The sequence below is a fragment of the Lepisma saccharinum genome, chromosome 1, assembly GCF_977018435.1.
Source record: "Lepisma saccharinum chromosome 1, izLepSacc3.1, whole genome shotgun sequence".
Classification (NCBI taxonomy): domain Eukaryota; kingdom Metazoa; phylum Arthropoda; class Insecta; order Zygentoma; family Lepismatidae; genus Lepisma; species Lepisma saccharinum.
Genome location: NC_139229.1, coordinates 141,948,637 through 141,973,888, shown reverse-complemented (window position 1 = coordinate 141,973,888; position 25,252 = coordinate 141,948,637). Strand labels below are relative to the sequence as shown.

The 25,252-nt window shown below is 39.1% G+C and overlaps 1 protein-coding gene across 4 annotated transcripts in view; it reads left to right on the top strand.

Annotated features, from left to right (window-relative positions):
• Positions 1-25,252, top strand: part of LOC146001912 (breast cancer anti-estrogen resistance protein 3 homolog) — a 256,008-nt gene that overhangs the window by 191,342 nt on the left and 39,414 nt on the right. For all 4 annotated transcript variants that reach the window (XM_083139638.1, XM_083139632.1, XM_083139646.1 and 1 more), the window contains one exon: positions 15,203-15,263. In XM_083139638.1, coding sequence (XP_082995764.1) covers positions 15,203-15,263 — 61 coding nt within the window. The remainder of the gene's footprint in view (positions 1-15,202; positions 15,264-25,252) is intronic.

Below are 25,252 nucleotides of genomic sequence, written 5' to 3'. Positions count from 1 at the left end.
ATCAAATTAACTCTTTGTTGTCCCAGTTCAAAATAGCGTGCTTACCTTTCATGGAAACGGTGCGCTGATTCCAAAACTGGCCATAAAAATGCTCTGACAGGCAACTTTATGTGTTACAGACATTGTGCGAATTGACCGGGAGAAAAATCGATCAGAAATTGTAAATAATATTATTCATATCAGTGAGATGATGTTGATTCTGGAGTTGGCAACCTGATTTCTTATGAGTTGGCAACCTGATTTCCTATGAGTTGGCAACCTGATTTCCTATGAGTTCCCAACCTGATTTCTTATGAGTTCCCAACCTGATTTCTTATGAGTTCCCAACCTGATTTCTTATGAGTTCCCAACCTGATTTCTTATGAGTTCCCAACCTGATATCTTAGGAGTTGGTATTTTTTTTCTATTCATAGCCTAGGACCACGTGACATTGTGAGATAGCCCAGATCTTGGATCAGTATACGCCACTGATACTCAAGTATACTTCAGACGATGCCAATGTCCCGGCATGGTGTCTTAGTGGTAAGCCTTGTCTACCAAGATAAAGTAAACTGTCCTTGCCTCCCGAGTATTGGCACCCAATCGCCACTAATGGTCTCTTATATTCATATTTGCTTTCTCGTTTGAGGAACTGGGTCCAACAGTTCCTGAAAACGATGTTCGAGTTCAGAAATGCTCTGATTATGCGCATCCCTAGCATCATCACCTAGGTTTTGTGGGAATATATCGAGATGGGAACAAAGATGATGACTGAGGTCGTCTTGTAACCCATTTCGTTGTAACATCTCACAGACTCTTAACTCTTTAAATTTATAGTTCTCCATTTTTTCTATTACACCGAAATCAACTCACCACGAGCTTCGAATCAAATTTTTTTTCTAAAGCATTTGCTTTATCTGTTCCCCCACAAAGATCCCTTTCTTTAGTTTACTCTTGTCAGGGTCAAACAAACTTGAATTTAACGGAATCTTCTTTCGTCTTTTTTTTATAGCCTTTACTTTGTTTTTCATTAATCAGGTTTGATGTACGGGTCTGCAAGGGGCACATATCACATTTCACGTTCCTTTTTCCAGACTTAATCTGTGTGAATAAGTCACAAAAGAATGTAAAATTTTAATATGGAGTACCAAAGTCTCGCGCGAGACGGACAGTCTCGTTCTTCAGCCTTTCTATCTCTGTATCGCCGACCTCCACGACGGAGTGGTTAGCACAGCGGATTACGACGCCAGGGGTTCCGGGTTTGAATCCCGTCCTAAGCGTGGACGTTCTTTGTGTTTGCCCCATCATCTTCATCAATTTCATCATATCATCACTCATCTTCATCTCGCGATTAGCCAAAAGTGGCAGAAAAGCGAAGTAATATAAACTAAATCAATCAGTTACTCAATCTCTGTATAATCCGTATCATTTGAAGGGATTATTGTTGTGCATTCTTCTCATTCTGGCGATCTGGAATAGAAGAAGGAAAGAATGAATCAGACAGTTTTTATGAAAGTGCAACTCGGCGAAACACAAATGTATCATTAATTCCCATGTTCCTGCTTCCGGAAAGCAGAAGTAAATATAGCCCCATGTTTTGAATCGTGACCGAATTGTAATGGTTGCTGGGGAGGATGGGGGTCTGCGTCGAACTTTTATTGCCCAGTTCGTGGTTGTTCCATGTCATGCTACGAGGGTTGAGTGAGTCACGGTAACCTCCCCCCCACCACCACCAGCGAAAGGCTGAATCTGAACTCTGTCCGTAGTTCACAAAAGTAGGCCGTCAACCTACATCTACGATTGGGATTGGGTCGTCAGTGACGTAAGCTTCACTTTTCGTGGAAAAAGTGAGAAATGATTGGATTTTCTGCAGGCTTGAACATCAGACGAAGCGACCTCGGGAGATTTCGGTTGACGTGATGCCATTAGACTGTTCATTCTTGGAACATGTTTCTATTTTCTGCCGTTGTTAATCTGAATATCCCTGTAGGCATTCAGGGACGTCAGACCCAATCTGTGTTGTTCGCATCTTCGTAGCGTCATCCAGCCCCTTCTTCCTTGTGAAGTGTCTGCAAGTTGCTTCATTAACTCGTTATCCCTCCCCCGATTTCAAATATTACATTCGTAAGTAGATCTGGAAATGATTCTCAATTTTTTAAAGAAGTTACCTATAAAGTTAATTTTATGTAATTTTATGTTGGACCCCTCCCCCTTTCTTGAAATGTTAGAGTTTGTCATAAATGATTCAACTAAAAGTCACGGTACGTGTGAAACTACTTGAATAATTCGGCAGAACCGGTTGTTTGGCGGTTTGAACTAATTGAGATAATGAGGGAAAACGTCAAGTGTTGTTATTATTGTTATTTTGATTTGAAGGTTAAGGCCTTATGCTCTGTCTCTCTCTTTGAACCGGAGCTGAAGGGAAAAAAATAAAATGCCATTGTACAGTTGGGCCTTCCCGATGACGTAGTGGCAACCAAACAGTGCTGTCTGTGACCATGAAAGCTGTGTTACCAATACCACAACTAAAATTACACTGACATTGTTCTCTGTGATACTCAAACCTAGGGGTACGGGAACTTCTCGGACACCCTGTACAACTTTGGGAGAAGTGAATGGAGCGACTCAAATCCAACGACCATCCAGAAGTGAAAGTGCAAAAATACTGAAAAACTTAGCAAGACATATTATAATACTAATACAATGAAATCAACAATGCTTCAACTGCAATCGTCGCCCCCTCCTCGAAAAACATCCTTGAGTGTCTTATTAAACCTTCGTGTGCGACATTCTGTGTCCTACTGTATTCTTACCCAATGGCCATACTGTATTTTATTCTACTGCCTTGTTGACAGATTAAACCATATTTAGGCATCCAGGTTGTTGGTTCAACTACGATGTCCAAAATGTTAGATTCACCTCACACACTCCACCATTTTTGTTGTTTCACACAAATGGACCAATTAACAAATGCTATTTCACAGCGTATACTTCAAAAAAGGTTTATTGCGAGTAAAGAATAACCTTCCACCAAACGATAGTAACAGTGAGAGCATTATGATTGTTAAAATTGGCTTAAATTATGAAATAACAAGAAATCTCGTAAGATTTAAAAATAAAATGTATCCTACTGATTTATAGCAAACTCTTGTTTGAGATATTGCTTTATATGTCTTACAGTTTACATGAAAATTTCATTTCCATCTGCAGAGACATCTAACGACCAATACATGAACTTATCTGCAAGATACCATAGACATTTTCAGATTTCGTTATTACAATACAGACAGAACACCAACACATTGTAAGAGAGCTTGACCCGGTTAGGTCAGAAATATCTTAGCCGAACACTCATTTTCCACCCATGTTCGAAACGTTCAGTATTCAAAAAGCTGCGACGGCTGCGTTGTGATAGTGGCCTGGTACACCAAGCGGTACAAATAATAATAGGCAAATTATTCATCACCATTATCATTCAGCCTTTTCTCCACAATTTAATGATCATGAATTGAAATGGAAACGTCAATAAGCAGAGGACAACAGCAGCTTCAAATCAACAGAATTCCATTCTTTAAAACAAGACAGGAATGTAGAATAAAAATGGAATGAAAATAGACAATTTGTGTACTATTTTGCCGTTGACTGTACAGCATACAAAGACCGAACAGCCACTTCAAATGAAAGAAAGCAAGTGTGAAAGAGTGAATGAGGGAGAAGTGTTGCTTTCAAACGCGTGTTATTAGCGGCGAAGAAAAGTAAAAAGAGTCCTTTGTGTAACTCAAAACCACTCCGTCTGATGTATCGCAGCACTCGTAGCGTCGCGTTCCTTTCATACGAGGAACTCGTGGAAAAGGAAGACACCAAGAGACATTTCCTCCTCTTTTTTTCGGATCTCCTTTATTGCACAACGAGAGACCAACTTCGTGTGCTGACGTCACACGAAAATGTTGTTAGGTTAGGTCTGTTGGCCCGCTTTAGACGATAGCATTTGCTATAGCATTTTTACTACCATAAATGCTCCCAAAAACTCTTATAACAGATAGTACTTTTCACAGAAACATTTCGTGGAACATTTCGGTTAGCTCTTGCAATTACAATGTATAATATATACAGCACGAAATGCACGCCGAGTTACACAATCTATTATGAGTGCACGGTGTTAACAATTGAAACAACTAAAATATTCTTTCATACGTGTACAGTAAACGCTATAAAGTGTGTATTTTAAACTGCGCCATAATTTGTACCTAAAAACATTTTATAGGAAACGTTATTCCTCTCGGTTGAATAATTATCGGCTTTTAAAAATGTGAAGTGATACGTTGTTTGCATTTTACTTGGCCGCCATTATATATGCACTCGTGACCTAGAGCTTGCTTCTGATTGGTTATGCTATGAAAAATGCTATGGCAATATGACCGATTCTACTCTTGAGAAATGATATGAAATATGCCATTGCACCTGAAATGCCATTAGATTTTTCACTTTACACGGAAACATTTTGGTCATGGCACAAATATTAAGGAAAATGTTTTCGTCTAAAGGGGGACTTAACCACTACTCAATCTGTGAGACTCATTGAAATTTGGCAAACTAACATTAATATACTCGTGCCATTTTGTGCTTCCTTTCCTCCATATAAAACGAAGACAACATCATAAAGTGTTCATGAATGTAATCACAAAATTGTGTCAGAAAAGCCAGTAGCTAAGTTATGTTTCTAGGCAAGCTATACATGGAACCGCCCTCCTTTGCATTTTTCTATATTTTCAATGCAAATCCTGAGTCATATCAGGTTACCTACCGTAGGAAGGCTTCCTAAGCACGAGTGCGTTTGGCTTTAACTCCCTCAGTTTCCCACAAGTGAAACTCTTGAATTATTCAGTAGATGGCGTATGTGTTTGTTTGTGTCTGCCTCCGAAGTTGCTTGCACTGCATGAATATTCAGGGACAATATGACCCACGGATTTCCCTACTAATTTGGCTCTTACGTCATCAAGACCATCAGGTTTATGTAACTTTTGCTCTCTCTCGCTGATATGATGTCCAGAACTTCTTTCCCGCATACGTACGTACACACCGTGCCGTTACAATACAACGGAAACGCAGTGTAGGATACCCATCCTCCCCAAGGCCTATTACGCTCTCCCCCACAAAAAAGGGTAGAATATGCCGAATTATTTACTCAAATTATTTTGGTCAGACAAAATATACCGAGCAATATAATACAAACATATTTAAGCAATATATATTTACTTTAGGTGTTATTTACAATATACGATAGACATTTACATGTATATTACTTTGATATTGATTCAAATAATATTTCAATAATAACTTCTGACGTTGCAAAGTTGCTGCAGCGAAGTTGGTGATAATTTACTCATTTTGCACCACTTTTAAAATATCGGACTCACAGGATGGAATTAAGGTTGACATTAACCACTCATCAGCCATACACGAACGTAGTCTGTTTTTAATGATTCTTATGACACTTATTGTGCGTTTTGCAGAGCAACTTGTCACTGGTATGGAGATCAGAATTTTATACAATACCTGCAAATTTGGAAAGGTCGAAAAATGGACAACACGGTATGGTTTAAGAAAGCCATTCTTAACCCATTTCTGCTGACCCATAACTTCTTCAGAAGTCGTCTGTACCTGAACTTTCACTCTCTTTTGAGCAGTTGTTCAAAGATTATTAATTTTGTTGATTTTTGTTTCTTTTCCAACTTTCCTACCCCAATATCACTTAGGTCGATGGTGTCCGACAGACAAATACGCGTATATCGTTATGATGGCTTGCAGCTCTCTCGCAACTTGCACTTCATTTAAGTTATAAAAATTGCAAAGTGCAGAAATGTGTTACTAGGTAGACCTATTTCTTCCCCTGTAGTTGCTAAATTGGCTGCAGTAAAGTAAGTCGTCTGAGAATATATGCCAGATGCATGTTCTGAAAACCTGTCGGAAAGATGCATTATCAAACTATCGAGACACTTGTAGAAAATATCAACTTTCAGACGATGACGAGAATCTCTAATATAGATTCATCGATCCCCATTTCATAGAAAATCGTTTACTGGGTTTCACTCGAGATTCCACCAGCTGTAGACCATTTTTCTAGATGAATATTTCAACACTGACAAGAAAAGATTCCCAACATACTGTAAATCTCGTCTGTTGCAATTTTTATTGCACAGCAGAAATTACTGTTGACACATCCAGTGGTTCCCAAAGTGTGCGCCGTGGCTAGCTTAAAGAGGCGCCTCGATATGTTCCAATATTTTCACTGAAATGATATGTTTGTTCTAAATATGTGATTATTTAGTACTTTTTACACATAAAATATTTCTGAATTTGAAATATGTATTTATTGTTTAACTTAAGGCAAACTAACCACTAACTGAGCGTTGGAAGTGTTAGATAGGCCTACATTCTGACTTAAGCGCCGCGGGAAAATCTTGAAACACTAAGGGCGCCGAGAAATGATGAAGTTTGGGAACCCCTACCATAATCAATAGTGACTCCTTTTAAGCATGTCGTAACTGGAGACAATATTTTAAAACTTAGAAATAAGACATACATAACAACCACAGTTTCAAAATGAAGCATACCTTTTCTTACCTTCTGCTCAGACTCTGCCGTTGTTTGTGTACTGAACCTTATTCTTAACAGTTTGTCTGCTTGACTAACCTTGTATTGATGCCTACAACACGCCCCTCCCCCTCTTCCAAACCGATTCTAAAGGCATAAGAGGTGGTGTTTCATTTGAACTCCATACCCGCGATCACCCACAAGTAGGTTGAAAAACTGTACATAATAACCATAACTAAAAATCAATAACAAGTCAATCAAACGAAACGATTCCCCTCATTTTTGTGTGAACATATATAGAATCGATAGCTAAACTAAAAAAAAAATGTCCCCCCCAAAAATTCCCTGTTTGAGAGATAGCCTCGCAAGAACAAATTTTTATCCTGCACGTATGAAACTACACCAAGGTTGCCACTGATATTTATTTTCTTTGTTGGTAAACAATCCCGATGGCGTAGTGGTAACGTCATCGCCTTGTAATCAAGGGGTTCCCGGGTTCGATACCCGGTGGAGGCACATTGCACAGTGGTTCGTATCCCACTTTAAACTGTAGGTTCAGTCCCGATTAGCCTATCTGTGCTAGTGTTGCCCACGAGACGAGACTTTGGCCTGTCTCGTCTCGTGGAGTCTCGTGGAAATGCTGTCTCGTCTCGAAAATATTCGTTTGTCTTATGGCACATGGTCAATCTCGTCTCGTCTCGAATTTTTAAAAGCCTGTCCCGTCTCGTCCCGTGGGCAACACTAATCTGTGCATGAAATGGACTTGAAACAAAGAGACAAACATTTTTTAAAAAATATGCAGTGTGGCCAATGAAAGCGAATACCTCTAGGCAAACTTTATGAATGGAAAAGCACGCAACAGAATATGCAACATGTGTGGAGGTTGGTTGATACATGATTGATATGAGGGGGAGAGGATAAATTATGCGACTTCATTTTTCCTTTTAGTTACTCTACTGTCATGATGTAGAGCCATGGAAATAAATACTTCCCCCATAGGGCTGTAATAACAGTAGTCTTATGGGAAGTTTTCTTTCCACGACTGTGCTTCCCATATATAGTACCATAGATTTTAGTATCAAGTAAGACAGAAACAAAATGAATGCAGTGGCAATCGTGAATCCGTTCTGAATGGCTGCATACACATCAGGATGAATATGCTATTTTCTAGTTTTCGCAGTGAAAGAGTGATTTAGCGCACATCTCAACACTCCTTCCCAAATTTAATCAACATTTTTCACCAAGACTCAATTCATGATCAATTTGTCTACAAAATTACCCCACCTCCCGTAAATACAAGCTCACGCCCCAGATGGAAAACTCTGGATAAATCCAGATTTATAGATAAATCCATTTTCTGATTTTCAAAAAAGAAAGAAGGAAAATGAAATTAGTTGCGATTGCGAGTGTCTATTTTCTATATACAGGAGCAATTTTTGGTGGATTATTTCTCTCAGATTTGCGTAACTTAAAAGAAAATGATGGAGGCAGCGCCATCCCCACGACGACCCGGACACTACCGGAAGGAAAGTTAACATACTTGAGTTTTCGCCCAACTTCATTTAATCCCTCCGTCTCCCTTTCTTCCTTGTGCTTTCCTGTGATGAATTTTCGCCTCAGTTTTGGGAAGACTTTATCTCGTACCAAATTCCCTAGTAATCACTCGCTGGCAACTTGAGATAAGAAAATCTGCCACCCGCACCCAATCCAAACGTGAAATTGCTCGTTCTGCGGAAAAAGCCATTCACAGATGGCGACAGCAGCGTAGACGCAGAACCGCCGAAACGTGTTATGTCCCTATCCTTGTAGCGAAGTGAAGTCTTTCTCATTTCTTGGGAAGAGATAGTTGCATTCAGGTTTAATTTCCTTTACCTTGAACGATCTATATCGAGCGGGTGGTTGCCCCATTGTTGCAGACAAGCGCGGTTGAAAGGGCAGATTATAATTACGTATAAAGCTGTCTGTAAAATTTTTGGTGTCCCGTACAGTTTTTTCATAAACTGCACGGGACACAAGGTTATTCAAAGAATATGTTGTGTATGAAAAGGGTTACTCCCGGATTTGATGCCCGTGGAGGAACATGACACAGTGGTTCTGATTCCACTTTAGACTGTGAGTTCAGTCCCGATTAGCCTCTCTGTGCATAAAATGGACTCAAAGCAAAATATCAAAGAAAATAGTAACTTATAATCATTTATAATATAGTAAAACCTTATTAATCCGGACTAATGGGGGGGGGGAGATAAGTTGACCGGTTTAATGAAAGTCCGTATTAACTGAAATAACCTAAAAGAACAGTAGAAAGTGCATTAGAACTCAGTTTATAGCAACAAAACACGTTTTATTATGGTGTATTTAAAGGGCATAGGCCTAAATACACTATACAGTACAGTACAAAGTCTGCGGGAAACAGAATTTCATCAGTGGTTGACTTGTCTTCTTTGGGAAGTTCTCTTGTTGACTTCTAGCCACATTTAGAACCTTGCTTCTGCCTTTTTTTTCCCTTTTGCCTGTCCGGATTAAGTGAAGTCCTGGTTATCGGGTTCCGGATTAACGAGGTTTTACTGTAGTGAAAAATCCACACCCTCACAAAGAGGAATGAGACAAGATAGACGGAAGGACAAGGGAAAGAGATAGAATGAGACAAATATAGAGGAATAGACAGAAGAAATAAGAGAGTATGAAGAAATATATAAGGAAAAAATAACGGAAAGGATAGATGGACATAAACAGAAAAAAATAGCAAAGAAGCAGAACGAAAAAAAAAGTAAAGAGAAGATAAAATAAGCCCTTTGCTATAGTAGCGCTACGAAAAGTATGCTAACTAGATGCTTCAAAGTTATTTCAGCATGCGTCGCTAGCGACATTGCTTCGAGGCCAGACATGCAAATGTGACGGTAGAAGTATAAGCTGTGGTGTAAGTCTCAGTAGGGCTCAATTTTCTCTTCTGAAAACAATAGCCGCTTACATTTTGCTAAAGTTAAATGAAAACTCGGATGCCAATATTATAAAACTCCATGTGTTAACTCATTAATCTACGTTCATTTGTTCATTTTCTTCGTCAGTTTCAAAACTAATGTATACAGCGTAGCTTTAAATTATGTAATTATAATAATACATCATATTATTTCAACGTCATATTCTCGTGCAGTACAACAAAATTGAAATTATTGACAACAAAAAGGTATTATATTTCCATTCATTTCAGTGTTAAGCATTAGGAGTAAGGTAATAATATACGGATAAATATAGAGTAAGATGGGGCAAGACTGCGCAGTATTTGTTCATTATGTTTTATTGAAGTTATGAATCTATAGTAACACACGGAAAAAGTAACACAGAATGCACTATCCTTTGCCAACATACAGTAAATTTCCGAAAGCTCAGCAAACAATACTTAATCAGAAAACAAACGAAAAGCATGACCATGCAAACGCGCAGTCTTACCCGCAGCGCGTTGTTAGACATGTGGCACAGTGAATCAAGTCCTCGGCTGGGGGATCCCTAGCACAAATCACAAATAAAGGTTCCTGTTTCATATGAGGTTCAGTTTTCGTGCCACCAATCCTCGACTGGGAGTTCGCTGTACTTGCAACTAGGTAGTGTTGCCCACGAGACGAGACTTTGGCCTGTCTCGTCTCGAAAATATTTGTTTGTCTCATGACACATGGTCAATCTCGTCTCGTCTCGAATTTTTAAAAGCCTGTTCCGTCTCGTCCTGTGGACAACACTACAACTAGGGCAACTGTACTCTTTCTTTGACGTTGCCAGCTTGATACGTCTCTTCAGTAAGGAAGTTCGTTTTCATCATCATACCAATAGAAGATGGCGGCACCCCATCAAGTAGCTCGCTTTCATTCTCTTCCGTGGAAAGAAGAATGGAGGAGAAATGACGCGCTCTTACGACATATAGCATTGATGGTTCTCCACCAACAACTTTTTTTCCGATCCTTTCCCCTTCACGCTTATCACCTTTGGAGGTTTCGAAGGAACTGTGCTGACACCAGATTCATCCTTATTAAATACACGGCATAGTTGAAATTTACATCTGTCCAATAATTACTGCAGATTTGTAAAATATCTATTCACCTGGAATTTATTGCGCAGTCTTGCCCCGCGCTGCGATCTGGAACAAATCGCGTGTTGCTGTCAAGCTATTGCACAATGAAACGAAAACGAATACACAGGTGTACTCGGCATTAACACAGCTGCCTCTATGAATCAACATAGTGATATCCTCTACATTTACAGTGAAGAAATTCTAAGAAAACTTAGTATCAAAATAAATAGTAAACATCTTTAAATTTTTCTCGCTTTCATCTCTTAGCACAACGAACTATCAACATGTCTTAACTAACATCCACGGCTAGAGTGCGCGTCAAATCTCCTGCATATGGCCTTGAACTGCTGAACAGCACCAGCGAATCACAGACGTGCGGCGTTGCCTAGTTCAGAACCTGTTTCACCTCGCCACTAAATCGTGTACCTGGCGCTCGGATATAAATAGATTATTTCAAGTGTCAGTAGTTCAACAGATGGAAAGATAATTAATTTGCGAGTATGTACGAAAAACAAGCGTGATTGTAGCTTATACCGTTCCCTCTGTAGAAGCAATGTTATTATTAACGTATTTGCATTGTATCGTTTTTGTTCTCCCTTCGTTCCTGTTGCATTCCGAAACTTTCCGATTAGCGAAGGGAACAGGGCAGGTTCGTTCCCAGTGATGGTAGAAGGAGAAATTGACGAAGAGGATACCGTCACTGTTCGTTTTTTCCACGTTTTTAGTGTGTGTGTGTGTGTGTGTGTGTGTGTGTGTGTGTGTGTGCAGCATGTCGTTGAGTAAACCAATTGGTAGTGATAGCGAGAGAAGAGAGAACAATACAGTGTTGTACGAAGCCAGGCACGACAGGTGATTTTTGAGGTGTACAATTTTTTTAAAAAAAATGTTCGAGTGAAGAAGAGAGCAGTAAAATTGACTTTAAGAACTGCCAGGCTCTAACAGGTCAAGCGTGTGGTGTGAATCAAGCTACCGTTTCTCGGATATGTTCGGGGGCAAAACAATGTGGATCGGAGCCTGCTCCAATGTTTCAATCACCTAGAAAGCACATTAACGTACCAAAAAAGAACGACAAACTCAGATAACTTTGAAAAAGACGTAGTTCGTAGAACCGTCTTTGAAATTTACGATTGTGGCGAATTTTCTACTGCCAAAAAGATAACGTACTCTTTACGGGACAAAATATCTTACAAAGGCTGTACAACTTCCACCTTGAGAATATTGAAACAATTATGCAGTCTCTCTGGCATAATCAGGTATGTTCTTTTCTCCCATTAAGTTTATTATATGTTATATTATCTAATGTTCCGTGCTCTCCGTGACAAGGCGTTTCGCTCAACCACGCTGTCTCTTTTCCGTGTGAGATTTCGACATGGCACCGCTGCAGTGCGCTGCTATTGGCTATCGCCATATGCAGGAGATTTGACGCGCACTATAGCTTCGATCTTGGCCATGGGCGGAGTTTGAGCTTTTGCTTTGGTGGGGGGGGGGGGGCAGACTCTGGGAGAAGCATATGATGTACCTGAGGGTTATTGAATATCCCCTAGTTTATAAGGGGTTCGGAGGCCTTCGCCGGAAATTAAAAAAACAACAACTTAAAAACACTTAGTTTTAGGCCTTTAAGATTTGAAAATGTTAAATTTCCTTGCTTAAGTAAACAAATATTACTTACTATAGTTGTCAGTTTTAAAAGAAGCAAAACAGTACGATTATTGCATTTTGCATTTCATTAAATTTTTATTGATACAATACTCGTATTACTTTTAAAAAAGTTACGGTACAATAGTAAGCTTCAGAAATTTTAGAAAAATTAAATTGAAAAGTTCTTTAGATGCCCTAGCAGTAACTGTTGACTCAACAGTCATATTACGTTTTTATTTCTTCAAACTGTACACATCAATCAAATCGTCCAAGACCCGCTATTGCTGCACAATTACCGCACATGCCAACATGCCAAACGTCAAGATTTGCGGTATGGCTTCATAACAAAAATGTAGTAACTGAACTTAATCATGTGTTATTTTTTTAGTATTTTTAAGTTGGGGGGCAGGCCCCCCGGGCCCCTCCAGAACTCCGCCTATGATCTTGGCGAAGTGGCGGTGAAGCAATTGTCAACCGTGCATAATTTTTTTCCAAGAAAAAACAACAACAACAACAACTTCGCAGTCTTACCCTTCTGTACTCTACATAAATTCAATTTCATATTTGTGTATTAAGTTTTTGTGTCTTGAACTATGGGTACATAAGCAGAAATTGTTCCATTTTCGAATCTCACATTAAGGGAATTGCGAAACTTAAGACGGTGATGATACGTAACTGCAATGTCGTGCCCAAGTGAGGGGTATGGGAATTAATACCCCCCCCCCCGCATGGATCAGATCATATAAAATAAAGAAAATAGAATGTTAGAAAAATACTGGAAAAAGTATAACCCCTTTGCGAAATCACCAAGCACGCCACTGCTGATTTGAGTTTCTTACAACCTCTCAACATGTTCCTTTCTTCCAACTGTATTTGATTTTGTTCTTCCTTTCTTGTGTTTTTCTGTGACGAATTGTCGTTCTAGTTTCGAGGAGACTTTATCGTACAAAATTTTCCAGTAATCACTCGCTGGTAACTGGAGATAAGAGAATCTGTCCCCACGTCTCACCGAAATTCTAAGTTGTTAACTAGGAAGGGTGAAATTGCGCGTTCTGCGCAAAAGCCACTCACAGATGGCGACACCAGCGTAGACGGAGAATCCAGTGGAACGTGTTATGTGTCTATTCTCGTGGAAGTGACGTCTTTTCCATTTCATGGGAAGCGACGGCTTGCATTCAGAGCTAATTTCCTTTACCGAGAATGATTTATGTTGGACTCCTGGGAGCACTTTTGTTAAAGACAAACGTGGTTGAATGGACAGATAAAAATTATGTATAATTAAGTTATCTATTCAAAGATTTGAGGTGCAATCTAAATCAACCTGTCAGTCGAAATTCTCACGAGCACGTAAATACACACATATACAGTCTATGTTAAATACTGTTAAATACACAGACGTAGTCCAACTATAGTACTATGACACTTGATATTGATAACTAGGAATAGGATTTTTATGACCTAATTTTTTAAAAAAAATATGCATTATAATTTTAAAGATATGGCTTTACAACTGAACTGTTTCGAACATCAATATTTAACATATGCTGATATATTTTCACATACTACTTAGTTCACTTTATGAGCCATGAGTTGCAATGTACAGTCAACGGCAAAGATAATGGTAAGCAAATTGTCCACCGCTATTTTCATTACCTTTTTATTCTACATCCTGTGTTGTTTTAAGGAATGAAACTATGTTGGTTCGAAGCAGGCATTGTTCTCTGCTAATTGACGTCTTTATTTCAATTCATTGTCATCACACTGTGTAAGTCGGACCGAATGATGATGGTGGTGGACAATTTGCCTACTGTTTCTTTCGCCGTTGGGTGTACAATGAATATTCTCTGTACATTTTCAAATAAATATGATTGCCTATTGTTAGCCAGCAAAGCCTTGTACTGAGATAAGCTTCTTTCTACTTCCGCTGACACAAGAGGGGCATATTGAAAGTAAACCGTGTCATTCGGCTCAAGTTCTGTAGTATCGAGAGACATTTTTTCTCCCCAAAAGATTCTTGCAGTAAAGCTTTTTCCAAAACTTGCCTGCTTTTCGTTCACACGTGTCCCACTTCACCACAAGCACCACATTAGTAATTCACAGTTTTATTCTATCTGGTCCACTAGTGGTACTCTTGATTGTTCCAAAGCAGCTAAAGCACCAGGAAGAAATCCATTTTTTTTCACCATTTTTCAGGAAATGCACTGAAACGTATAATTGTAAAACGTTCAACAACTTGAGTGAACATGGGAGAAAGAACGAATCCATTTCGAAAATGGCTTATATTCTTCGAAAAAGCGAAGTTTTGCTAAATATGACAGAACACCTATCAAAATATGCTCTATCACGTAGAAATGGCCAAATATGCCTAAATATTCCCTTAAACATCACCTTAATTTAATTAGTTTCTTCATAATATGAATTTCTATATACGTACTATATTTAGGGAAAACACCACCCTAGTCATGAAAATCCTAGTCCTATTGATAACTTATATGGGTGGTTTGCAACACCGGTTCTTTCGCCACTAATCGAAATATTGTTGTGCGTTTTGCATTAGAAACAAATATCACACCGAAGCGACACGTGTCGCTTGAGGTTTTCACCAATCGAACGCAGGGTTGTGCGGCCTGCCATGCCGCTACGGTGTAAAACGTTGCTGTTGATTGGCTCGTTTCCAAGCGTCATGTGTTGCCTGTCTCTTCAGAGTGAAATCTCCCTAACAGGCTCTGTGCACAATCAAAGAAGTACTTCTGTCATTTGACACCAGAGCGAAGCACTTACAAGGGAAGTGTTAAAAAGTAGTTTGACGCCTCATCATAGTAAGTAAGTATCCTAGTTGTAAATCCAGAGTACAGCATGAACATACATAAATAAATACATAGATAGATGTATGTATTAACTGAATTAACACTTGTTTCTTATGTTTTCCAGCACCGACTTCCTGGCCCCTGCAGATACATTACAGACAAGGAGCTTATGTAACCTGACGATGGTATGTAAACAATAAGTGCAGATTAAGTTATTTATAACCATATTTTTGGCCACTGCTAATTTATATATAATATAAAGTGTGTGTGTGTTTTCAGGCCTATATGATGTTTCAGTACAACAGGTATTTTGTTTTCTGCGGGGAACGTTTCCTCGTGGTGTTGTAAAAACTTGTTCACTTTCACTTTCATTTGTCGACAAACCTTAAAAGTACACCATTTTTTAAACTTGGATTGGTGGAATGGATTGCAACATTCAGTTAGTAGGAGGTAACTTCCAAGTAACTCGTTTCTCCAAAATACTAATTGCATGTATGTATGTATAGGGTGTTTTTTTTAGAGTGATAGAACTTTGAATTGAAATAAAACACACAAAAAAATAAGTTTGAAGCCAATTGTGTTTTTATTTGAAAGATAACTTTCTGGCATTTACTTTTTGAAAATAATTTCCGGCATATGTCCACCACGACTAGCTGTGATGAACCGGATTCGATCAGTCCAATTTTGAACCACGTTTTCAAGTAATTGGGGGCGTATGTCGTTATTAACACGAGTTATGTTGGCTTCCAAAGCGTCAATTGTTGCTGGTTTATCAGCATAAACCAGAGACTTTAGATATCCCAAAGAAAGTAATCCAGTGGCGTTAGGTCCCGTGATCCTGTGAGGCCAATTCACTGACAGCACCGATATTTCCGAAGTGCTATATACGTTTGGCGAACAGAAAATTGATTTTGGAAATATATTTCCACAATTTGTAAACGTTGTTGAGTCGTCAGTTTTTCCATGATCATTTGCCAATGCTCACTGATATGAAATGACAAAACAACATGTCATCAAAACAAAACAAATGACAGCTATCCCTACCGAAAGTTCTATCACTCTTAAAAAAAACACCCTTTATATATATATATATATATATATATATATATATATATATATATATATATATATATATATATATATACAGGGTGACTGGTAATTAGATGTATTCCCTGAAAGGAGTTAAAGTAGAGACAATTTGCAATAAATTTGACCATATGATACCCCGTCCGAAAATTAGTAGTTTTCGAGATAATCGAATTTCAATTGTTTTTTTAAAAAATGACAATTTTTCACATAAAAACATGAATTGAGAAAAAACTGCTCATTGTATGGAACTTATTTCAGCATTTTCTGATAGCTAACGAATAAGTGGTTCGTTGGAAAAAAAAGTTTTCCCAAATAACAATCACATGTAAGTACCGGGTGGGTCTAAACTTACAAGTGATGATAAAAAAATGCACTCTTAGTTTACTTGGCGACGTATTAATAACAAAAATGGTATGACACGAAGCGTACAAATTACTTTAATTACTTCCTTGAGTCATCAGCTATCCAACAAGGTACAAATGTTGCTAACATTCACATTTGTGTACAAGAAATAATACTTCATTCATCTTCATGTGAATGGAATCAATGAACAATACAATTAAAGAACATTGCACGTCTTGCTCCTCCGTTACGAATGCAGGCACACAGGTTTATACGGACATTTGGTCTCTTAACTCGTGATGTGATGGTGTCCTTGATGTGTTGACCAGCTGTTAAGATCCTCTCCCTGAGCTCTTCTTGCGAGTTTACCGGTGTCTTGTCATGTGGCTCCAAATGTAAAAGTCGCAAGGCTTACCACCCGGTACTTACATGTGATTGTTATTTGGGAAAACTTTTTTTTTTCAACGAACCACTTATTCGTTAGCTATCAGAAAATGCTGAAATAAGTTCCATACAATGAGCAGTTTTTTCTCAATTCATGTTTTTATGTGGAAAATTGTCATTTTTTAAAAAAACAATTGAAATTCGATTATCTCGAAAACTACTAATTTTCGGACGGGGTATCATATGGTCAAATTTATTGCAAATTGTCTCTACTTTAACCCCTTTCAGGGAATACATCTAATTACCAGTCACCCTGTATATATATATACTTTAACCCCTTTCAGGGAATACATCTAATTACCAGTCACCCTGTATATATATATATATATATATATATATATATATATAGTGTGTGTGTGTGTGTGTGTGTGAGAGAGAGAGAGAGAGAGACAGAGACTTAGACTTTTGCGACTTAAATGCTGATATTGTGTAGTAATCCGCGACCTACCAGTGATGACGTTGGGGTGTAAGGGGTGCTCATCCCACGTAGTGCAGCCAATAGCCAACCTCACTTCCACGTAGTACACCCTGGACTGCAGACTAACGGGGCTCTGGCGACTGGCCCCACGGCCAGTATAATTCTGTGTCGTCCTGTGTTTTGTCATTATTTGTGCTGAGCGCACTTTTTAGCCTCAGCTTTTAACCAAGATAAGGAAATTTTAGTTTTCAGACACGCTTTTATTTTTGTTATGATAAGGGGCTAGACCCCGTATAGTGTGACGGGTGCATAATAGCCTCAGTGCTGGCGCACCCAAAAAATTTTAATTCAAATTCAAAGTGATGTTGCATGTAAACAGTCTCTGCGCAGGCCTTGTACATATGAGAAGGTGTTCTCCAAGCACCCGTTGCACCTTCCTAGCTACAGACTATACGTTGTTTTTTGACAGCGGTCGTAAAAATGAGGAAACCTCAAATGACACCCCCGGGACGCGAACCAAAGCGTCTTTTGACTTCGAAAAACGGAACAAGGAGAGGAGGAGCTGTATCGAAAACCAATGCTGTGCATTATTGCATCCCCCGCGGTCATTAGGTATTCATGCGTTAGGTGGAGCCGAGACTGGGAAAGGCTTTATCTCTCTCTCTCTCTCTCTCTCTCTCTCTCTCTCTCTCCCTCTCCCTCTCCCTCTCTCTCCCCTCATGTCGTGATTTACTGGTGGAGGATTGCTGGACCACATTGAATCGCATCTTCCGCCCAGCGATCCTGACGTAACGCTGTTAGGCCTGTGCTTTGTGTCGATCTTTGATGGACAGCCTAGTGGTATAGGGTGAGATGTGTTTTTCAGTTTAAACACCGCACTCGGGACAGTGGAAATTCTGGGAGCAGTAGAAGTGTTATCGTTGAATGATCAACCACCACAGCGAATAGGTATTGTTGCATTTTATCGCCTTCTTCAATTGTTTTTTTTTTTCGCCCTTGATGATTTGGGCTCTTGGTAATTTTGTCGGTTTAAACTTCAGGTCTAGTCAAAAAGTGAACTTTTAAAAACTGTTTGGAAAACAGTACTAAGCTGACAATAGTAATATAAAATAATACATTTTTTAAAGGCCATGTGCCATAACGCTGTAATGCAATAATAAAGTAACACGGGCTTCACATTGAAAATTATTTTGGTGTAATATCGGCTTATTGACTTTCAATGAGTTAGAAACACTCAAACACGTTTATTCTATCTTTTTTGGTTGTAAAACAGTTTTTCTTTCGCTTCCTCACGAATATATTCAGTGTGACATACACCCTTGAAAAAAAAAGATTCGTGTATATCTGTTTCTAATTCCGTAAGATCATTTTTCCGCCTGTTAGAGTAACCGCAACGACGATGACGAATGGATTGACAGACCAAAGATAGGCACAGAAACAAGTAATGCCAATGGAACTCGAACCCGAAGCACAGGGACGGCGCCAGAAATTTTCGACTGGGTGGGCAGAAGCGCCATATTGATAGATTAGGGTGGGCAGTATAAATGTAAGACCATATATAGTATATGTGTGTATGTAAGCCGTATGTATCACCATCTCTCTTACACTCCCGATTCTCCTCTTACATCTTTTCCTTTTCCTTATCCTGTTTTCCTCTTTATTCTTTTCTAATCTATCCTCCCATCTTGTTCCATTTCCTTTCGCTTTGTCTCTGATGGACACAATTATTTCAAGGAAGTGTGGGGGTCTCCCCTATGGCGCAGTGGTAGCATGCATGTTAATACAGTGAAATAAATGTGAATTAGGTTTAAGCTTGTGTTGCAAATACAAGGCACATACTTGATTTTATGTATTCGGCGAGAGTGATAGATTGATTTGATTGGTTGATTGATTTGCTTTATTTTACTTCGCTTTTTGTGCCACTTTTGGCTAATTTGCGAAGATGGGGATGAGTGATGATATGATGAAATTGATGAATGAACACTCACTCACAAACATCCATGTCCAGGCAGGGATTCGAACCCAGGACCCCTGGCGTCGTAGCGCGATGTGCTAACCACTCCGCCACGGGAGCCGGAGCGACAGTGATACAAAGTGCGATGGTAGACAATCGTGAAGTTTCTCGTAATTGAAGACATGTTCCTGAGCATAGTATTTTCATTGTACGAGTTTTTGACTAAAAGAGTTTTCTTACTCCTTTGGGGATCACTTTTCTTAGCTTACAAGGTTTGCACAACTGACAAATCTATCTGAATGTTTGTAGTAGCGGCGATCGGGTGCCAACATTTGAGGGGCAAGGACAATATACTTTTTCTTGATAGAAAAGGCTTAGCGTAAAGAGGCCATAGTGCGGGTGCAAAAAGTGGCAAAATGTGGCGGGGGTACTGCATCCCCCACTTCCGCTCCTCCTAATCGTCGCCACTGCATGTTTGGATTAAAATGAACGTTTTATTAGGAATGATTTAAAACACACACGGAAATCCAATTCTTTGTTCATTGTCCATGAAGTATTCCTAGGCTAATGAAAGGCTATTTTGACAAAATATCACTCAAGTGAGATTGAAAAAATCTGTTCAGAATTGAAGAGATTATTAGCTAAGTTGCTATTCGTTTTCTGAACTCTCATGTATCTAATGCGGGAGAAGCAACACAACACACGTATGGTTACATGAACTGTTTTGAGGTGACGAAATGATTTAGGACACAAGGAATTCATCGAAGTTGATCACCGTAACAGCAATAATTCATCTATTTTTTACAGATGACTTGGGTTGTATGGCGTGACCATTTCGAATACACTAGAATTTCAACCTGTGCAGCATACCTTGGAAACTTAATTATTTCAGGGCAACGAGTCCCTGGAACCTGGAATCACTGTCAAAGTAATAATTTATGAGGGTTTGTATTTTGAGTGTCAGAATGTATTTGTTTTCGCCCCTTCGTTACTTTCATCTAATCACAATTGAAATGACTTAAAATAAAACAAATCAACCACGACTTACTCTTCCAAAAATGGAGTTTCATTAGTTCATGCCTCTTAGAAAGTTGAGGTGGTAGTTTCAATTGCACAGCATTTCATTAGTGGATCAAGGCAGCTAATTACGCGAACAATGACGTTATTTTCCGAAAGTCTCAATTTGTCTCAGGCAATCACCCTCTTAAAATGGACGCATCTTCTGTGGTGATAAAATGACACATTTGGTGCGAGTTCTTTCTGTATATTTTTTTCCCAATGGCATAACGCTGTCGCATTGTAATGAAGACGTCATGTGTTGAACTCCCCCTCTTCTGGTGGAAGCACAATGCACACTGGTTCGGACTACACGTTAAACTGTAGGTTTAGTCCCGATTAGCCCATCTGAGCATAGAAGTGGGCTTAAAACAAACTAACAAAATCGTCTTCTGGATACTTGGTGACATAACTTTTTTTCTTTACTTCAGCTGCATCTGCAGATTCTGTCGACATTTTCGGCTGATTCGTGTGGCAAACTTTGTGTGTCGAAAGAGGATAAATGATAAGCCAGTCATTAGCAATTGGATAATTCTGTAGCTTTTTCCATACATAAGTGGTTTATTAAAATGTATTCACTTCGGAATTGTAGTGATTATTGTGATTCGTTCTTATTAGTAGAACGAATATAAAGTTGATATTTCGGATACCATATTGATATTTGAAGATGACAGGTATATAAAAATTGTAATGAAATAAAAAAGAAGTACACTTCTGGAATTTCAATGCAGAGCTAATTAAAACTATACTATACTATCTAGCAACCCGAAGGATTATGGCTGCAGAAACACAAGCCTTCCATCTATTTCTATCCGGGGCAAGACCAATCCAATCTTTCCTATCCTTACCAATTTATTTTATGTCCATCTCAACGTCTTGACCTTCCTACTGGTCTCTTGCCATCAGGTTTCCCAACAAGAATCCTGTAAATTTTTCTTTCCTCTGCCATTCGTGTCACGTGGCCTGTCCATCTAAGTCTTCTTGATTAAATTATTCAAATAATAATAATATTTAAAAAAGTCGAAATAATTTATTGTGTTGCTGGAGAAGTAACGCTAAGATGATGTTTTTATTTGTTTATTTGGAGATTATTTTAACCATCCCCAGGCTGGGATTTATATACGTATGTGGAGGCCCGGAGCTTACAGCACCAAGGCCTCACTCCAATCCTCTCTACACAGTTTCAGTTATAATTTCTTGCCAAGTTACATGGTGTGGTTTGTTATTATATTTTTTTTACCACATCCGAAGTACCTATTTTTTTTCATTATGTGGTACTTTTCAAAGCAGTCTTACTCAGTGAAGGCCCGGAGCTGCGGTCCTCAAGTTTACCCTAAATTCTGATCTAATCTTGATCATACCCTGCAAAATTTTGAGCCTCCAAAGCCTACTAGCTGCTTTTAATCATGGAAGTATTCATTTGATCACAGTTTTTATTTCAATAGCTCTAGTAATTACTTTCACTTTCTAATGAGAAAATTGGCTTTATATAAGATAATATGTGAACATGTTATGAACACCAGAATACACTTATTTATTGAATCATTCATATCTCCAAGTATATGCACTTATTGAATTTGATTGGGTGGGCAATCGGGTGGGCACAGGAATTTTTGGGTGGGCGCTTGCCCACCCGTGCCCACCCCTGTCGCCGTCCCTGCCGAAGCATTCGGTACCGAGATCGTAGTGGAATACCCAGCACATTCGAAAATACATCTCTGCCGTAACATATCAAAGACTAGTGTCGAGAATGGAAAATGTGTAGATGTGAATAAAATAGAACGAGTTAGGAAGAATTTCGACAATTGAAGTTCCTTCCCCTTTCCAGCCTCAGGCTGAACCTCGCCCACGTAAATAAAGAATTTGAATTTGAACCCCGTCCCCCATAACTAATCAAAAATTGATGCCATATTCCTGAGAAACGTCAACTTTCAAAATTACTCCCTTGGAACAAAGAAACTCGGTCTGGCATATGGGGAAGTTTTTAATAACACAGGAGTTTTCAATATCGTTGCATCTCGCTACCGTTTTTATAGAATCGCAAGAGGGAAAACTCTGAGCCAATATGTCACGTTCCAACAATATATTCCGCTCTATTGCACAATAAAGGAAGACGGAAAATCAGTTTTAAAAAAAAGATGTCGTAAAAAAATTGATCGTAGCAGTGGGTTTCTATCGTTATTTATTCTGAGCACGTGGTAGCAGTAAAGTTCACGCTGGATTCGATAGTAGGATAGTAGTACGTCTCTCAAAGGTTAATACGGAAGTCACTAGCGCCACCACGCGGATGGTTTGAATGTCAATCGTCATGGTCATGGACCAGTGATGCACAACAACTTAGAAAATACATGCACAATTTCCATGAAAATATCTTTTAATGTTACTTGTCTCGCATTACAGAATGAGAACTCATTATGATTCGAAATTAGTGGCCACAAGTCGCACAACGCAATTAGGATTTTTTTGTTTTGCACCTATCTAATTTTTTCAACTCGCCACTCAGAACTGTTGGCGACTAGACAGCGGGCACGTTTTGATTATGTAGGTGACTGTACACAACATTGCGCTGCAACTTTCTTCTGTATTAACAAATACAGGCATACCTGAACGAAGACGGTCCACTACCGACCCAGTCTGTCCAATTCTTTTGTTCAACATGTGAATACCTTATCAAAATGAAGGTATGGTGTTTGGAAAGCTTTCCGCAAGTGAACATCATCATTCATCACTATAATTGTGGTCAGTTTCCGCCAGTTCTGAAGTAGGTATTAAAACGCACTCTTGCATACATAACTTACTATTCATTGCGCACTTGTTCGCAATGCTAAATGCTCTCCGCAAGTGCTTTTCAATGGCTACCATTCACTAACAACAAAACCTGAAGTAGCTACTTCTGTAGTCAACTGGCTATACTCTGCTAGTCAATGAATAGGTGTGTGTCGACTGACTTATAGGAAACCTTCTCCCCCCCCCCACATTTCAAATATATCAATCTTTCATTCTGTGTCCCTTTTCAAAGCGTTTTTTCCCCCTTTGCAGGTGGAGGTCCTGAACTATAGTCCACCCAGGCCCAACCTCTTAAACCCGGGGGCCTGATTTGATATGCTCCATTCACAATACTCACATGCTAGTGTGAGAATATAATATGGTAGCAGGAAAATTCAGACATGTGGACTATTTATATTAAACAACAACATTCCCTTAATCATGTATGTAGTCGTGCGCTCTTCAATTCTGATTGTTTGTTTAATAAAATTCAACATATTTTTGAGGACTGTTTTTACTGCTAGGCTTCTTCATTCCATTCAGAAAGCAACTTTAAGGAATGGAGAGAACTCCTTCCTGAATTGAGCACAACAAAACATTCGCACGATCCTAAAGTAAGGTAAAATGAAATTTCATCCTGAATTCAGGATTGAATTAAGTATCGTGCGAGACTGGCTTTGAGAGATGAAACATGGAAGTGATTGAAGTCAAGTGATGGTGGTTCACCCAATAAGAAAAAGAAAACTTCCGTTTCGCAAGGTTTGGAAGATGAGTAAGGTAGGGAAAGAATTGAATCACAAGCTATTCCCTGGAGCACTTCGAATCGTTCCTGAATCAAACCCTTCTCTCTTCTTTTGTTCTTCCACGACCTTCAATTGTCTTTTCCTCCCTCCTTTTTTTCGGTTATTGGTTCTGTATTATTCCCTTTTCGTTCTTCACGAACCCATAAATCAGAGTTCGTAGAAGAGAATGAGTATATCCTGAAGAGTTTTGCGCCGTTCGAGACATAAATTTTCGTGGGGTTATTAGAGGAAGGCAACTCCCGTTTCTACGCCCTCTTCTTCTTTCTTCGCGGTCTTTTCTTTTAGCCTTCGTGACTTTATTCTCTTTCCTCTGTGTTTTCTTCATCTTTTACAAATCACTATCTTGATCTTCGTTCGATAGCATTTGTGATCGGATAAAAAAGGCTTCAGCGGAACGCACGTAGATTTTTGAGTAGAGTTTATGGGAAGATAGGCGTCAACTCGAACGAAAATGGGCCACGAATTAGAGTGGGGGAGGGGGGCGTGGCCTCCTCTTGAAACAAAGGCAAATTTTTATCACGTCCAGGTACTCAGTGGCAGTGTTAAGGAGGATTAGAGTTTGAGGATCTCCACCACCAAAATATCTTGGAACTGAAAGATATATGGATGTGATTACTATAGTTGACTAATTCACTCATTAAATACTTATATTATGTAGTATTACATTATTATATAGAGTCCAGGTGGTCCAATCGCTAGGCTCCGCGAGTGCCACGCCAAAGACCCAGGATGGATGATCTCGGAGGGAAATTTTCAGACAATGTCCCTGCCAGATCCGGATCAATTGAAATACGCTTCCTGTCATGTTACGGAACCCAATAGAACGCATTAGCATTTATGGGTTCCCGGTCATTTAATAACGCTAGTCCCTAGTCCTAGCATGAAGTTGCTCTGGGGTTTACCCTACCCCTACTTAATGGTTACATGGGGGCAACCCTGACAGCACCTCCACAATGGCCGAGATTGGGGATGTGTGGGGTCCTATCTCTACACAGCTTGTATTCGCCTTCGTAGCACGATGGAATGAGCAGGGTTAGATTTAATGTTACTTTACCTGTTATATTATTGTAAATATTTATTTAAATATTATTTATTAATATTATTGCACACACTGTGCAGAATGGAGACACAAAGATTATAACAGAAGAATCCCCCTTCTCAAATCAAATTCCAAATACACCACTATTATTCATGAAGCAGTGGACTCGGTGTGAAGTATCGAGGGGAGAATAGGCAGGAGGAGGTTCTCATCTGTATATAAAGCTTAGTCTCGTCTCGCGAATAATGAAGCACAGAAGCATA